Source organism: Periplaneta americana, chromosome 17 (assembly GCF_040183065.1).
Source record: "Periplaneta americana isolate PAMFEO1 chromosome 17, P.americana_PAMFEO1_priV1, whole genome shotgun sequence".
NCBI lineage: Eukaryota > Metazoa > Arthropoda > Insecta > Blattodea > Blattidae > Periplaneta > Periplaneta americana.
The window spans coordinates 112,718,191-112,735,620 of NC_091133.1; the positions used below are offsets into that span (position 1 = coordinate 112,718,191).

General features: G+C 36.5%; 1 protein-coding gene across 32 annotated transcripts in view; it reads left to right on the top strand.

The window, feature by feature from the left end:
* Nucleotides 1-17,430, top strand: part of LOC138692929 (RNA binding protein fox-1 homolog 2-like) — a 1,380,865-nt gene that overhangs the window by 1,177,544 nt on the left and 185,891 nt on the right. For all 32 annotated transcript variants that reach the window (XM_069816296.1, XM_069816310.1, XM_069816300.1 and 29 more), the window contains one exon: nucleotides 15,163-15,333. In XM_069816296.1, the coding sequence (XP_069672397.1) occupies nucleotides 15,163-15,333 (171 nt within the window). The remainder of the gene's footprint in view (nucleotides 1-15,162; nucleotides 15,334-17,430) is intronic.

Below are 17,430 nucleotides of genomic sequence, written 5' to 3' on the forward strand. Positions count from 1 at the left end.
CTTAAGGGTGTGTCAAAATTCAACATTCGACGACAATACTTGATTCTTCACAAAGGATATACAATTACAGGCACGTTGGACATGTGAAAATAATTTATTTTGGGCTATCTCTATAACTGTTGGTTATACATAATAATCACTATATTACAATATGTTTGCACTAAGTTCCGCATGACGTCTTATAGTTTTTTGTTTAATTTTAGGTGAAATGCTTAGGCCTATAAATATTTTGATAAATATAAAACAAGAAAATACAAACACAAATCATACACGTGTTCTCAGTCTTAAAAACAAAAAAAAGCTTCTTGCTAGCTATGTTCTAGCTTGGAAAATCAATGAAGCCCTTTACAGAAGCATCATTTGTAAAATCGTGCATACAGAACGCTGCTAAAATACTGTGTCCAGAACGAAGTCAAAGTTTAAGAAAATTAAATTGTTTTCAATTACAGTTCAGAGAAGGAATTTCAAGATTGGAAATGTAATTGAATCTGAAGTCGAAACCACAATTAACAGTTTGTAGCTTACTCACTTGCATTGGACGAACGCACAGATAGAAATGACAAAGCTCACCTAGCCATTTTCATCCGAGGAGTTAATGAAAATTTTACTGTGTCTGAATGTCTTCTAGATATAATTACAAAATACAACTGGAGAAGAACTTTTCCAGGCACTGAAAGGCACCATAGAACAGAAGAGGTTGAATTTGTAATGGCTTGTGTCAATAGCAACAGACGGGGCTCCAGCTTCATATTATGTCAAAATAATATACAAACGTTTGATATTTTTTTATTTTTTTTTATGTTATTATTTGTAAACATAAGCAGACCGTTGCCGCGATCCCCCACTGATCGCTCCCATCTGTTGAGGTATGAGTCCCTTCCCCTGCTCTAGCCTTACAGCACACTATGTTCGGCGGGCAGCATCGAGAGCACGAATGACGATACGCTTTTTGGAGACCTCTGCAGTACACCATCTCAGACACACCACATGATTATAATGGACGAGAGAGATCTCCAATTTCCTCCAGGGAATTCGAACCCAGGCCGAACCACAGAGAAGACACATTGTCATAAACGATACTTTTATACAATATCGCGACCTCAAAAGTGATACTCGAGTTGACTGTGAAGTTGGTTAATGACAGGAGCATAGTCGAGAACAATGGCAGGCAACACTTAGAAAGTGGAATCAAACGGAAGGTCTTCTCCAGCTAGTTATAATGCTTGACGACACGCTTCAATACGCGGCATTGATTCTTACGAAGAAGCAGTTTGCTTAATTGAATTCTGGTTGGTAGCCCATCTTGAGACCATATCCCAATCTGTCGGGAAACACGGGCTGGAATTCCGCTTGAGGTGTTTCAAGATTTCCTGCACGCATTCAGCAGAACCGGTGCTATAGTGTCCACTTCGTTAGTTCGCATTTCGATCATCACGGCTTTCTGTTCTTGTGTTTTGACATGTGCTTTATTTGGCCTTGCTTTTAATCACACGGAGCATCGTGAGTAGGTGTTGCTCTTGCCGTGCGTTGGATATCACGTTCAGTGAACACATCGCATCGGTATTATATAGGGTGAATCTAAATTCAACTGACAAATCTCCAGGAGCTGTAGAGGACGCCCAAGTAAATAATTAGACTGATAGGGAAACAGTAGAAAACAATTGTTCATAAGCTATAGGGCAGTGATGCTATACATGTACTCACTGAGTACATTCCCCTCTTTTTTTCCTTCAATCCAGTCCAATGTCAATGCCGAGCACGTGGTCTTGACCCGTCTCTGCTGTGATCACTGGCGTTGACCCATTACTCTCTAACGAACTTTGCGTTTACTTGTCGAATAAATAAAGAAGACGGCTTCGAAACAAAGGTTTAATTTCTACGATGAATGGTAATAACAGTAATTTTTCTCCCTTCAAGATGGAAAAGCGAAATGTTTTCTTAGAATGAAACATGAGAAATTTTCGTCATATTCAATGCTAAGTATATGCCACTGCAATCTTGACGTTGAGTCAGTGTTCCGTGCCGCTACTTCATAAGCAAACGATGCTAAGCCTTTGAAGGGGTTGAAATGGACTTTTTACCCATGATGCTCAGTTCCCCATCTCTGCTATAGGGTGTTAATTATTTTTATTTGAAAGCTATGTTTTATCGCCTTTTAACTTGAAACCGTAATTAAGTAACAAAACTCAAATTAATACTGGAGAATCGAAGACCTGAATTGAAAAACATTGAAATTTTGAAATTGAAATTTACCGAATTTGACTATTTATCTGACATGTTTTGTTTTGCATAAGCTACCATCCTGTAAGAAAGAATATTATAAGTACGACTCTGATCATACAAATATTTATTTCAGTAGCTTACTCTTATATTACAAGCCTATGTAGTTGTTTTACTCTCCTGAAAAAATGAGTTCATTGGACTTGGGATATTTGTCAATTCAGGTCTTCAATTGTTCATACGAAAAAAAAAAAAACAAAACATAAATATGTCAACAAATTACTGCAAATTTTGATCGATGTGTTAACCTCCTGATTTGATACAGACTCTGCATCTCATAATCATTAACTTCTTGACCATCGCAAATATATCAGGAATTTCTCTCAACTCATGGGCTGCAGCTATAGCTCACACAAGATCTTGGGCTGAAATAACTGGAGTACCATAAAATTCGTTCTTCATTGTTCCCACACACACAACAGTCTTCAGTGTCATTATTGCAATTATGGCCGATTTCACCAACATGTTAGTAATCCACAATTAACTAATTGTAATTTAACTTAAATACGGAAGTTAAATCATATTTAATTCGTTTGCATTTCACCAAATTAATACGCATTTAAAATAAAGTCAATTCACTTAATTCCAAATTAAGTCATCACGGCCTTCGGAATCATAGTAAAATAGTAATTTCGAAGGCCATGTGCCTTGTTCATGTAAGCAGTGACCTTTATCACCATATTTATCCATTTGTTATTATACGACAATAAAATGACATCGTAAACAGAGGTAACCTCAAAATCATCGAAAACAAAAAGACAGGTGGGCAGAATTTAGAAGAAAAGAAGAAAGCTTGGAAATAAGTAGAAATAGATTAAAAAAAAAACTCATCCCAATGTTTTCAGCAATATTGAAGACAAAACGGGATAATATGAAAGGAGACACAAGGAAATATCATGCTACAAGCAAAATGGAAAGACTTGATGGATTTCCGCTATTACAGTGCCTTCAAATGTAATATTAGGTTTACATGATGAATTTGTTATTCATATTGCTTTAGTTTCCGTTACCTAAAGGCAACCGAATATTGATTAAACGTTTCTTCAATAAATGTATCATTTAAATAATGTTATGAAATACCTAAAAACCGCATTTGCAAATCTTTTTCGTCTTTTGTGTTAAAACTATCTTCTCTTTCGGAAATTATTGGTAAAAAATCAACATTTTAAAATATCAAGTCCATCATTGTCCACCAATTAACTTAACTTAAAGTCCAACTTCTGCTGGTGAAATGTACTGTCCTTTTAAGTCCCAATTAAAAAGACTTTAAGTAACAAAGTTAAATAAGTTAGGTAAAATCGGCCATTAGACTCTTGAGTTATAAATATGCACAGGGAATAACAAAATAGCACTCATAGAATTTTCAGAGTTGTATGTTCACTTGTTGCTGAGAAAAAGGAACGTGAAGTCTGTTAATTTAGCATTGCTTGTGTAGGCCATTAAGACTGTCCATAAGAAAACACTGTGAAGCGAGTTAAACTAATCACACACAATTCCTGCGAAAAATAAATATCCACTTCCTTGCAGGGAATTGAGCCCGCGTCCTCTTGATTTGTAATTGAAAGTTTTGTGTAAACAAATGAAGGACAAAAAAGTCTCTGTTTTACCCTTCATGAAAGTTTTACACAGGGTCAGAGTATTAAAATTTTTCCTACTCTCCTTCAACTCTTGAGAAATTATTGTTCGTGACATAATGTAATTCTTTTCAGACCTGAAAGTTACAAAAGATACAACGAAGTACCATCACGCGATTCTAGTGCAAGTCTGAAAGAGATTTGACTGTATCCCTAGAATAATGAAAGTAGAGAACGTACAAACACACAGGGCATTTGGTGGCCGTATATAGCTGAGATGGACGTGTGTAATATAGGCCAGGAAAATAAGCAAGAGGTATAATATTGGAACACAAGAAGGGAGCATCCTTGTTTTATTAGATATCAAAGAATAAGTCTGCTATATCGGGATATATGAGCAGTTCGGAACAAAAGTGGTGTAAGTCAGAATTGGGTAATGAGGTTTAAAGTAAAAATTCTGTAAAATACAGCGCAAAGTAGCAATTAATATGTCCTTCTTGCTATCCACTGACTACTAATAGTTTAAATAAATTGAATATTATTTGCTACTTTGCGCTGTATTTTACAGAATGCTTACTTTAACCCTCATTACTCATTTTTGACTTACACCACTTCTGTTCTGAACGGCTCATATGACATGATATATGATATGATATGATTTATGATATGATATGATATATATGATATGATATATATGATATGATATATATGATATGATATGATATATATATGATTTATGATATGATATGATATATATATATGATATGATTTATGATATATATATATATTATGATATATATATGATTTATGATATGATATATATATATATATGATATGATTTATGATATGATATGATTTATGATGTGATATATATGATATGATTTATGATATGATATATATATATGATATGATTTATGATATATGATGTGATATATATATGATTTATGATATGATATATATATGATTTATGATATGATATGATATATATGATATGATATGATTTATGATATTATATGATATGATTTATGATATGATATATATATATGATTTATGATATGATATATATAATATGATTTATGATATGATATATATAATATTATTTATGATATGATATATATAATATGATTTATGATATGATATATATAATATGATTTATGATATGATATATATAATATGATTTATGATATGATATATATAATATGATTTATGATATGATATATATGATATGATTTATGATATGATATGATGTGATAGATATGATATGATATATATGATATGATTTATGATATGATATATATGATATGATTTATGATATGATATATATGATATGATATGATATATATGATATGATTTATGATATGATATATATGATTTATGATATGATATATATAATATGATTTATGATATGATATGATATGATATATATGATATGATATATATATGATATGATTTATGATATGATATATATGATATGATTTATGATATGGTATATATGATATGATTTATGATATGATTTATGATATATGATATATATATGATATGATTTATGATATGATATGATATGATATATGATATATACCTTACAACACGCGCTATTACATCTAAACTATGCACTTTATTCAACGAGTAATATCCGACCCAGATATTATTATTATTATTATTATTATTATTATTATTATTATTATTAGTATTAGTATTATAATACTTCAGTTTTTGTTACCTAGGGTTAGGTTCGTTATGGTTAACTTTGGATATTTATGTACTAATGCGTTACCACGGTACAGTACAAATGTATTTTCATATTTGGATTCTAAAAAAATAATAAAGAGAGTAATATGGTGAGAAGATTTATAAATTAAATTAAATTTGTATAATTGTAAAAAAAAAACTGAAATATTGTGGAAAGCGTCAAACATACAATGACGAAATATGTGTCATTTTTGTGATTAGGCGTACTTTTGAAAATATGTTTTACTAAGATTCGGGCATAGACCTAAGGATTTAGATATCGTGAAAATAATAATAACCTGAGACATAAGAGACCAACAACGTAGAATAGGCTACATCTTGCGAACATGTAGTCGACTTGAATAAAGTAGGGTACACACGTGCATCTGAATTTTACTGTTATCAACCCTAATGGTTTTCATCGCGGTTTCGCTCAGAACTTGTTCGAAAAGAGAGGTAAATCGATACAGCATGGACGGTTATGTGGGCTCACACTCGTGAACCTCAAACAGACAGCACGCTGCGCTTTAGTATTGCAGCTGGAAGTTAATGTGTGTCGAATGCTATTACTGGCTAGGATACAGCGTGGTTACAGCGTTCCCTCTTTGTACCAACTCATTTCCGATGCATGTAATTTTGAAGCAGATTCTGTAACTTCAATACAGATTAACTATAATGTTGCAAAAGGTGTATTCAATACAACAGACCCTACAAGGGGGAGATGTATGAAAATTTATTTATCTAATCTGGCGGAGTTAAGGCCATTAGGCCTTCTCTACCACACCACCAAAATACAAATAGGCACATACTGTACAAAAAACAAATGCAGAGAGAAGAAGTAAATAAGAAAAATAAAATTACAGATACGAAAAGTACAAGTGCAAAAATGAAAAAAAAAGAGAGGGGAATAAAAAAATACACAAATAGGAACGTAAAACCACAATGGGCACAAAAAGTACTAATACAATCAGTGGCGACTCGTGATATTTTTTGTATGTATGATATAAGATTGAAGACTGATGACCAAGACAGAAACTAATATTAATAATAATATATTAGTAATAATAATAATAATAATAATAATAATAATAATAATAATAGAGCATGCAAAATCAATACAAGTAGACTTATGTTAGTCTTTGACTCACCATTCTGGAACTGGCAATTTATTTGTAGTGAAGTTCGATTCTCCTCCCCTTTTTAATTGCGAATATGGCTCCTAAGCCATTGTACTGCCCAATATTTGCCGATGCTCCGTCGCACGTTTGCGCAATTAATTTCTTGCTACAGTTAAATTCTTCTGAATGATCAAATACAACTTCAGATATTCTTTCGGCTGTCCTGTCATTTGAAAGTCCTGTTAATTCTTGTATTTATTTATAGCTTATTTTATTTATTTTCATGTAATTTTATTTTTTATTACATCATTAAATTATTTAGTATTTCGTTTATTCTATACTTTTAAAATTACCAATGAACTGCATTTAAGAAGGCTATAAGGATACCTGAAAATTTGATCGGGGTGTGTTTTAGTGTTTAGTGTAGTGTTTTAAAACAGATCAATTTTTAGAACACACACTATTTGACTCCGCTTTTCAACGCTTTTCAACACCCTAACGCACCCCCACAACTAGAGTTGGGCAACACGATTCTTTTTCAGAAGTCGATTCCAACGATTCAATCATACATTACGGATCGATTCTAACGATTCGTTCACGATTCTTCTCAGTCTGCGATTCCAACTATTCTTTTGAATAGTCAACGAGTTCACGATTCTTCCTACTCTGCGATTCCAACGATTCGTCAACGAACGACTTACAGGACACTTTCCATTGCAAACCACGCGTAGAACAAAAACGTTCTACATCTCTCGCATAGATGGCATAAGAGGCGAGACATTGGATTGCCTCTTTCTCATTGGCTGGAACCATTCAGCATGACCTCTATTAATCTACAAAATTACCCAAGATAATGTTTCTAAATTATAATTTATGAAAACCTTATTACGAAGTACATTTTTTGCATTACATCTCTATTTAACTATGCACATTTCAGGTTTGTGTTCATTATTTTCCATACTTCACAAATGCAGTACATATTTTGATTTCACTCTCGCTCGGGAGCATTCGACACGGTTCGGAAATGTCCGTTGACAGGTTACATCAAACAACTAATAGAATCGTGGGTTACGATACCATGCCGATTCCTTACTATTCTTTTGAACGACGATTCGTTACGATTCTTTTGAACGACGATTCGTTGATACCACGAATCGATTCTTACGATTCTTTATTATTAGTCGTTCGAATGAACGATTCGTTCACGAATCGACCCAACTCTACCCACAACAGGCAGCGAAGTTCGAGATGACGCCGAGATTTAGTAGGCTCTGAGGATGGTGTGAAGAAGTACCGAAACAGCTGTAAGCCACAGTTGCTTATGTAATTTAACACGAGTAAGTTTGCCAATCAACCAATAATTTATTTGCAGTAAGTTAGGATACTTTGTTTACCCTGCACTCTGCGCAGTACGAAAATGCTTAATAAGTTTGTTTTTGAACACTGTTGAATTCCGACAGTCTCTGATGCCACCGGGTATAATAATAATCGTCCATACAGTTCAATGAAGATTGTATAGTTGGCACAACTGGAAACAAGAGAACACACTATTACCATCTAGCGGAATATTTGTAATGATGAGATGGTACAATAATACATTTTCAAGGCAGTTTAGTATTAGTAAGTCAATACTTTAATATATAAAGTACTTTATTTATTCCAATCTTTATACACGTATTATAATCGTGTAATAGTAAACGTATATTACACATGGCTGGAAGTCCGTTCTGTTCGTGAGAAATTATGACACTCTTGCACCTCAAAAATGTACAAAATACATTTACGAACTGAACTGAAAATCTGTGTGTATACTATTTATATGCCAAATAATGTGTCTACAAAATGTGGAAACTATAGGTTAAATATTTTAAAAGTTTCGTATTTTACTTCGGTGTACCCTTGAAACGAATTAAAAAAAAAAAAAAGAATACTTCAGCACTTTTACAATTCAGTATCCGCGTTATGATCATCTGAAAACAAGAGTTAAACGACTAAAAGGGCTCAAATCATCCATCGAATGCGGTTCCGGTAGGTGTGATGACCGCTTATTGATTATCGGTAAAGCCCACTCACAGCTGCTCTCTCTCAAGCAGGGTTACAGCCACCTTGAAGCTGGCATTGCATTGGGTCGAATCTCCGACATTCATTGCACATTAATTTCCCACTCAAATCTTCTACAGAGTCTGGCAGGTAAACGGACGATTAGAAAAAAAAACAGTTTGATCTTCAAGATTAGTTATGTACCGATTTATGTAGTCTACATATACAGACTTAAAGAAGAACGACCTGCTGTAGCGTCAATTTGTTTGCAAGTCCACTTCGGGCAGTGCCTGGTTCACACAACTAGGGAAAGGAATATCTATTTTTAGTGGGTTATTTTACGACGCATTATCAACAACTTAGGTTATTTAGCGTCTCGATGAGATGAAGGTGATAATGCCGGTGAAATGAGTCCGGGGCCCAGCACTCATAGTTACCCAGCATTTGCTCATATTGGGTTGAAGAAAAAACCTCAACAAGGTAACTTGCCCCAACTGGGAATCGAACCCGGACCACCTGATTTCGTGGCCAGATGCGCTAACCGTTACTCCACAGATGTAAACAGGAATATATCTTTGTTTTAGATTAGTTATAATACAGATTTCATGAAAAAGTTTTCAGAACATGGGAGGGGTGATCGTATGAGGAAGAATAATAAAGTGCCTAAGATATGCTGATAATATGGCGTTGCCAATAGAAGAGGAAACGATACTACGGAAATGCTACTGGAACTAAATGACAGTTCTGAGCAGTATGGGCTGAAGATAAATGCAAACAAGACGAAGACCATGGTAATAGGAAGAAAAATAAAGAAGGTAAAATGGGAATTCGAAATGAGCCAGTGTACTATAAGTAGTAACATGCCAGGAAGTCAAAAGGAGGATAGCCATGGAGAAGAAGTATCTTTTGCGAACTTTTGGAAAAAAGAACTAAGGAAGAGACAGTGAAGTGCTTTGTGTGAAGTGTGGCACTATATTGGGCAGAAATGTGAACATTACAATGATAAGAAGAGAAGCGAATAGAACCGTTTGACGCGTGGATATGGAAAAGAATGTAACGTGTTAAATGGAAAATCAGAATAAGAAATTGAGTTGTACTAGAAAGAGTGGATTAAGAAAGGAGAATGCTGAAACTGATTAGGAAGAGAAAAAGGAATTGACTGGGTCACTGGCTGAGAAAAACTGCCAACTGAAGGATGTACTGGAAGGAATGGTGAAGGGGAGAAAAGTTCGGTTCAGAAGAAGATAACATCAGATGATGGACAACATTTAGATATATGGATCGTGTGCGGAGACTAAGAGGAAGGCAGAAAATAGGAAAGATTCGAGAATGCTGAGTTTACAGTGAAAGATCTGCCCTCTGGCATACAAATATGAATGCATGGGTCATAATGCTTGCTGTACAGACAGACAGAAAAAGCAACTAACAAAACAAAGCAAAATAGAGCGGAGCCATGCAAAAGAAATTCGTTGACGTGTAAGATTATAACTTTAGATAAGCAGGCGTGTCCTAATTCTAGACTTTCTAAACATTGATGGAGAAGAAGACACATTACATCGGGGCATGAAATCAAGAATCCTACGGAGATAATTGAAGAGCCATTTGTGCCTCAGATTAAAAGCCGTTCCTGTAAATGAGTGGTAATGGTATATTATACGGAAGAAAACGCATCTGCAATAGGTGTTACTTGAATTAATGTCTTAGACAGTGGCTGCCGTAGGTTTGGGATTAAACTTGTTAAATGTGCAAACGTGTGAGTTGATTGCAGAATATGATCGATATCAAATAATTTCTGTACAGTTCACACCTCTAAACAGGCCAAATGGACCTTGAGCTAGATACAATAGCAATAAATCACAAGCTAGAGGTTATCTGCCTATATAAAGTTAAGACAGTCCGGACAAAATGCTAATATATTTTATATAAGCTCACGCTTAGAGGTAATAAGGTCGGCAATGATTTTCTTAGCTATGTTCAGCACTCTTTCGTGCTCTTGGCAGAGGTTGAATAGAATTTTCGTCAAGGTATTGAAGAAAAATGTAGCTCAAGGATACACAAATATGTAGAGGGGAAGGGGGACATTACGAGCTCTAATATGACCAAGTGGCAACATTGTGTCAAGAAGCTGAGTTCCAAAAAATATATAATAATACTAATAATAATAATAATAATAATAATAACAGTAATCATCATCATTATCATCATCATCAGGCTTCGAAACTTCGGACCCAATAGAGCAGTTCAGTGAGAAATCCGCATAACGGCGTACTGAGTAAAGTGGTAAAGCGTACAGTGGGTGGGGGTACTGTAGTATGAATGCCAACAAATACGCAAAGGAAAACGCTCTGGATTTGAAGGTTCTGACGAATAATTTGGTTTTCATACAAACTGTGTCTGAAACTATTACACGGTTAGAAAAGTCAGAACAAGAGATTCCGGAAGCCCTCAAACTAATTTAGAAAATGATGCAGAGAATTAATGAGACATCAAGTACACCGGTTACTGAACGTGTAAAACAGAAGTGGAAATCAATTTTATGTAAAAATAACGGATATGGAACACTGTGTAACATGAACAGCAAATTAGTGGACATAGAGTCACCCGAGAATAAAGGACTGTCTCTTAGAGACTGCAATGATGTTAGGTTTTTTCGTTTTGCTCCTATCACGTCATGCGACGTAGAGCGCAGCTTTCTACAGTACAATCTTTGGCAGATAACCGAAAAAGATTTACGTTTGAGACCCTGAGAATGTGTCTTGTAGTACATTGTAATTCGGTACTGTAACTGCACTTCCTAAAGACGACCAATAGGATAAATTAAGAAATTAAAATTGCTACATGTTTATTTCCACCATTAACACTGTGTATAATTACACACAAATGCTTATAAAAGACAGGAGAATAAATGCTTTTCACATTATTTGACATTACCATTGTGTAATGTATATTTACTTTCAGAATGTACATATGTGTGTTTCCCCATACTACCGTACTCTACTCTAAATAGCAACGTTGTTACCTCAACACATCTCTAGCTACCTGCAGCGAGTCAACAACCTATAGTGCTTGCACAGTAAACTTATTGTATCGGGTCCAAAGTCTCGAAGCCTGATAATCATCATCATCATCATTACCACCACCACAATATTCATAAGAAGATCTGAAATACGAAAGACAGTAGTGTTCCTGACACTAGTTCAGTGGAATATTTTATACGTTTCTTTGTCATTGTTTGCATTTCATTCTACAGGGTGTAAACGATATTAACTGCCAAAATTATACAGACTGTACATCTCAGTCTACTAAACATGATGTGTAATGAAATTTTGTTTTTATTATATCTTTGTTTTTAATTCGTAAAATGTTATGTTTTTAAGATTGATAGTAGCCTAATATTTACTGTTCGAGTAAATGTGAACGCCATTGCCAATAACTAATAACTTTCCGTCTAACGCATAATAGAGAGACAGCAGCGTACCCTGATATGTAAGCAAGTATATTACCGCAGTTACAACGTACGTGGCGGACTGAAGTATATAATGATGGTCTACTATCATTTCCCACCGATCTGGAAATTTGAAGAGTCGATCTACGTGGTACATTCATTAAGTTCTGAGACTGAGGGCATAGTGGCGGTGTGGTACACTAGAACGGATAGGTGGCGCCGTGATATGGTACCTTGTCAGTTAGTCTCTCGTCCCAGCATCATACAGTTACGTGCATATAGTGTAAGCAGAACTACGGTCATTGTTGTGACGGTGATTTGAATGCGCGCGTCGGAACTCGAGTATGATGCAGTTTGAGCAACGGGCAAACGTCACGTTCTGTCAGAAATTAGGCGAAACTGCTATAACCGATCATAACTGGAGACGAAACATGGTGTTTCCTTTACGATCCGCAACTGAAGCGACAATCCGCCACCTGTAAAACGCCATTATTTCCACGACAGAAAAATCCGCAACAAGACAGGTCAAAAGGCAAGGTGATGCTTTAACAGTTTTTTTTATTCAAATGGAATTGTTCACATAGAATTCATCCCACAAGGTGCAACTGTAGACACGATCCTCTACAAAGAGACTCTTGGTCGTTTACGCAATTCAATTCGTCGTAAGCGTCCTGAGCTTTGGCATAGGAAGAATTGGCTGTTGCTACACAACAACGCCCCTGCACATCGCTCCATCCTTGTCCAAGAGGAACTTGCAAGGCAACAGGTCGCTGTTTTGCCACACCCTCCGTACTCACCTGATCTCGCACCATGCGATTTTTTTTCTCTTTCCCGTCATGAAATCAATCCTACGTGGGTGTAATATTTATGCGGCCGAAAAGGTCATGACTGCCGTAAGAGAAGCCATACGGCATCTTCCTGCCAACATCTTTCAGCGGTGCTTCTAACAGCTACACCAACGTTGGCAGACGTGCATAGCGGCCAACGGCGACTATATTGAGGGAGGATGTCGATCTGTTTAAGTGTACGCCGTATCACGCGACATCTTCCGAGACATCCAGATTCTTGTGGGTGCCTACCCTTCAGGCGTCAGTGTCAGAACTTAATGACTGTACCACGTAGATCGATGGCTTTCTAGCAAAGAATGAAGAATTAAATCTGATTTTTCAATTATCTTTCCAGAAGATTTATTCACGTTTCCGATTCTCTGAAGCATTCTCCACCACATTTTGCTTTTCCTAGTTGGCGGCACTGCATTTCAGGTAACCTACACCGAGAGTTCGTGCTTGTGGTACGGAATTTACTCGTGTAATTGGGAGTAATTTTGTGATACTTACAAACCCATAAATAAACCGAGCGCTTAGCGTTAGGTTCAGCTCTATGAACATGATCGTGGTTTGTGTCGAGACGTCCGGTTTCCAGTTGTAAATAAAACAATAGGAATGTTAGGCTGATATTCAACTCCGACGAGAATCCTATTTCATTGCGTGGCGGTGTGAATACAATATTAGTTTACACCATAGCTGTGGACGATATCTTTATGTAAGCTTATGCAATCTCATAATATGGCATTGGAGGAAATTACACTTGTGTACAGAGTAAAAGAAGTCGCAGAAAATTATTTGTATAAGGATGGATGGTAACCTCTGCACCAAAATTGAAGAGGTGATTCTACATGTTAAATATAACTTAACTTTTATTACACGTTTCCTTCGAGGAAGCACCGTTAAAGCCACCGGCGTGGCTCAGTCGATTAAGGCGCTTGCCTTCCGGTCTGAAGTTGCGCTCGGGCTCGGGTTCGATCCCGGCTTGGGCTAATTACCAGCTTGGGTTTTTTCCGAGGTTTTAACCCAACCGTAAGGTGAATGCCAGGTAATCTATGGCGAATCCTCGGCTTCATCTCGCCAAATACCATCTCGCTATCACCAATCTCATCGACGCTAAACTCGTAGTTTAAATATGTTTTTATTTGGTTATTTAACGACGCTGTATCAACTACTAGGTTGTTTAGCGTCGATGGGATTGGTGATAGCGAGATGGTATTTGGCGAGGTGAGGCCGAGGATTCGCCATAGATTACCTGACATTAGCGTTACGGTTGGAGAAAACCTCGAAAAAACCCAACCAGGAGATCAGCCCAAGCGGGAATCGAACTCCGGATCGGCAGGCAAGCTGGCTGAGCTACGCCGGTGGCAAATAAAAAATTAAATTAATAAACTATTATTTAAAAAAATGAAGTAAAGTACTCGGTCGAATATTATCTCCTGTGAGAAGTCCTAGCCTAAATTAGTCTACATCTCTGATCAGTGGGTGCTTCCTCACAAATTCTCGCGCAAGTGCTGTGTTGCCAGACTAAAAATGCATCCATTTTTGACAACATGAGCACAAAATAAATGTTTTTTTTTTTTTTGTGGCTTAAGAGTCTTTTGCTAAATAATTCGTCAGTATTACCATATTATTATTATTATTATTATTATTATTATTATTATTATTATTATTATTATTATTTATCCCCCCTGTAATATTATTTAAAGCTTAAACGCCCTCTTGCTGTTCCCTTACAATATACTGCCCTCATAAAATTCATAAATGCTCCCAGGGAAGCAGTATCGCCCACTTCGGAAAATACTGACCTAAGCTAACATTGATAACTGAACTGTGCACATATAAAGCAAATATTGCGACCCCCTCTACATGTATTCTCTTTGATAGAGAGTAGTGGGCACTGTAAATATCAGAACTGTTGAGACTTGAATGGTTTAGGTTGGACTTTCTTTTATTGCTGATGAAATATACTGTACACCTTGTTCCTGAAGTTGAGTGAAAATTATGGAAGAGACTGCCGCTACACTGACATTTTATTTTGAAAACGATCTTACATAATATTCTCGTTACTCGATGTTAACCTTTCTGTTCTTGTATTGGACCTTTGTCTTATTGAAGATTGTGTGACTGAGTTGTTTTCTCTCTTGTTGCAGCACATGGTTCAGACGGGAATGGCGACACCCTACGCGACGCAGTACCCCCAAAATGGGGAGGCGGGGCCCCCGAAGACCGAACCCGGCAAGGAGGGTCCACCGGTAGCCGTGCCTCCATTCTCACCACCTACTGTTACGCCGAATGGCATAGAGCAGCAGACAGTTAGTATTGTAAGTAACCCGATTTGTTTTTATATGTAAGCTACACAGACGGCGATTTTGGGGGAACAAGGCACTTTCTGCCCCCTCAACTTATAAACACAGGAGCTTCGCCCCCCCCCCTCCAATAAAATTAATAGAAGAGCCTCCACATAATTCGAAGAAATTTTATGTTAAAAAGTAATTGATTTTTTTTTAAGATAAAGTAGGACATAAGCCAAAAATATTGTCGGACCATCGGATCTGTGCCCCCGTAAGATAGGCGAACTGAACCTTAATTCCTTCTCAGCCTCGGTAATTAATTTCTCTCCCTGCATTCCTATCTCTCTCTTTTCTATCTCTCTCCCTTTCTGTCCTCCATTACAATTTTGAGCCTTCTTGCGGGACAGTTTATTTGCACTTTCAGTCCAGTGTTGTCAACTCAACATGAATACTATAGCACGGAGTGGCGAAAGAAATATTATTAAGCAAGTACGTAATAGCATTTTACGTTGAAGAGAAACAAACAGGTTTCCTATAAATCAGGCAACGAAAAGAGCAGCTGCTATCACAGGTGAGGCTTATGTTATTTCAATTGATTACGTATTAAAATTACTTACTTAACTAATACTATTAATACAACATTTTATGTAAGTTATATAGGCAAGTCAGAGTTCATAATAAATAAAGTCAAGAAAAAGGGAGTCTGTGCAGGAGATGAAAAGCTAGAATCACCAGGGAAGAACAGACCAAGGAAAATTTTAATTCTTGTAGATGATATGAACCGATGTATTTTAAGACGAAAGGTACAAGAATTTTATACCCTGCAGAAAGAAGTTCTAACATTGAAGAAATTACTGAAGGTTGCGAGGGACGCAATAATTTCCAAGGTTGGAGAGAAACGCTACGGAAAGTGATTCGAGACATGGGGTTTAGGTTTAAAAAATGTAGAAATACAAGATGTATTTTGATTGAAGGAAATGATATTGTAGCATGGAGGACCAGTTATTTATGACACCGTTTGACGGAAGATTGGCAACATCCCTATTCGGCAAGGTTCGTGACCTGCTGTTTAACGTGGTGGGAGGAAAGCTGGTGGAATGGAGTGAGTACAGGCATTAACTTTTCCAAGAACGACGACAGCGCTGAAGGGGCACAGATCCGATGGTCCGACAATAGTTATTTCAAATCTATAGAGATGGTCAGTTGTCGCAATGAACATGTTAGTCACGCAGTTCACAATGCCCCCCCCCCCATCCTCACACATGATACAGCGGCATTTTTTTTGTCTATGATCCACATTTTTCAGTTCAGTTTGTGGTTCTTCAGTGATGGAATGAAGCAAGAGCGAAGTTAAATCGGACATATGAAAATGTAGTACAGTCAACTTCGGATATAGTGAACCTCTGGGGACTTGCATATTTCGTTCACTATATCCGAAGTGTCTCTCCCCTAATCTCAAATGACAGAAATGAATGAAATTGTGAACAAGAAAATAAAATATTTCATTTTTATAGAATGGATTACACTTTATACTATTACAATTGATTTACTTAAACTATGCTGTCGGCCCAGGTCCGCGTTCAATGTCACTTATAATATTCGCCTTATCTTCCAAAGAATATCCTTTACTCTTCGACATTTTTATACAGTACATTCACTGTTGGAACACTAGATCAGGTAGAAATGACAAACCCTGTTATGATGTGACTGCGTACTCAGCCTTGGAATTTCCAGGGTCACTTAATGGAAACTGGGAGAGGGTTGATTGAGTTCGAAAGCCCTAGAAATCTTACCTTCATTTTTTTATGCTCTGGACATAATGTCCGTCCCCTTTTAATAAAAGAAGACAATTTCATTTTCCGTTATTTCAATGCTGTCAGTCATAATGAAAATGTTTCTGAGAACTAAAGACAATCCTTTGACGGTGGAGGATTAGAAATAACAGTAGAGTGCCTGAGAACAGAATGGCAACCCTTCGACGGTGGAGTGAGGTAAGGTCGTCATGCGTTGCCTGGATTTACAGTACAACTCATTGTCTATAACCTTTTCGCTGTAAGAAAAATCCTAATGTAAATAATAGCACGTGACTGAAGTGAGGCTTCATTGGCCACTGTTTGGCGCCATAGA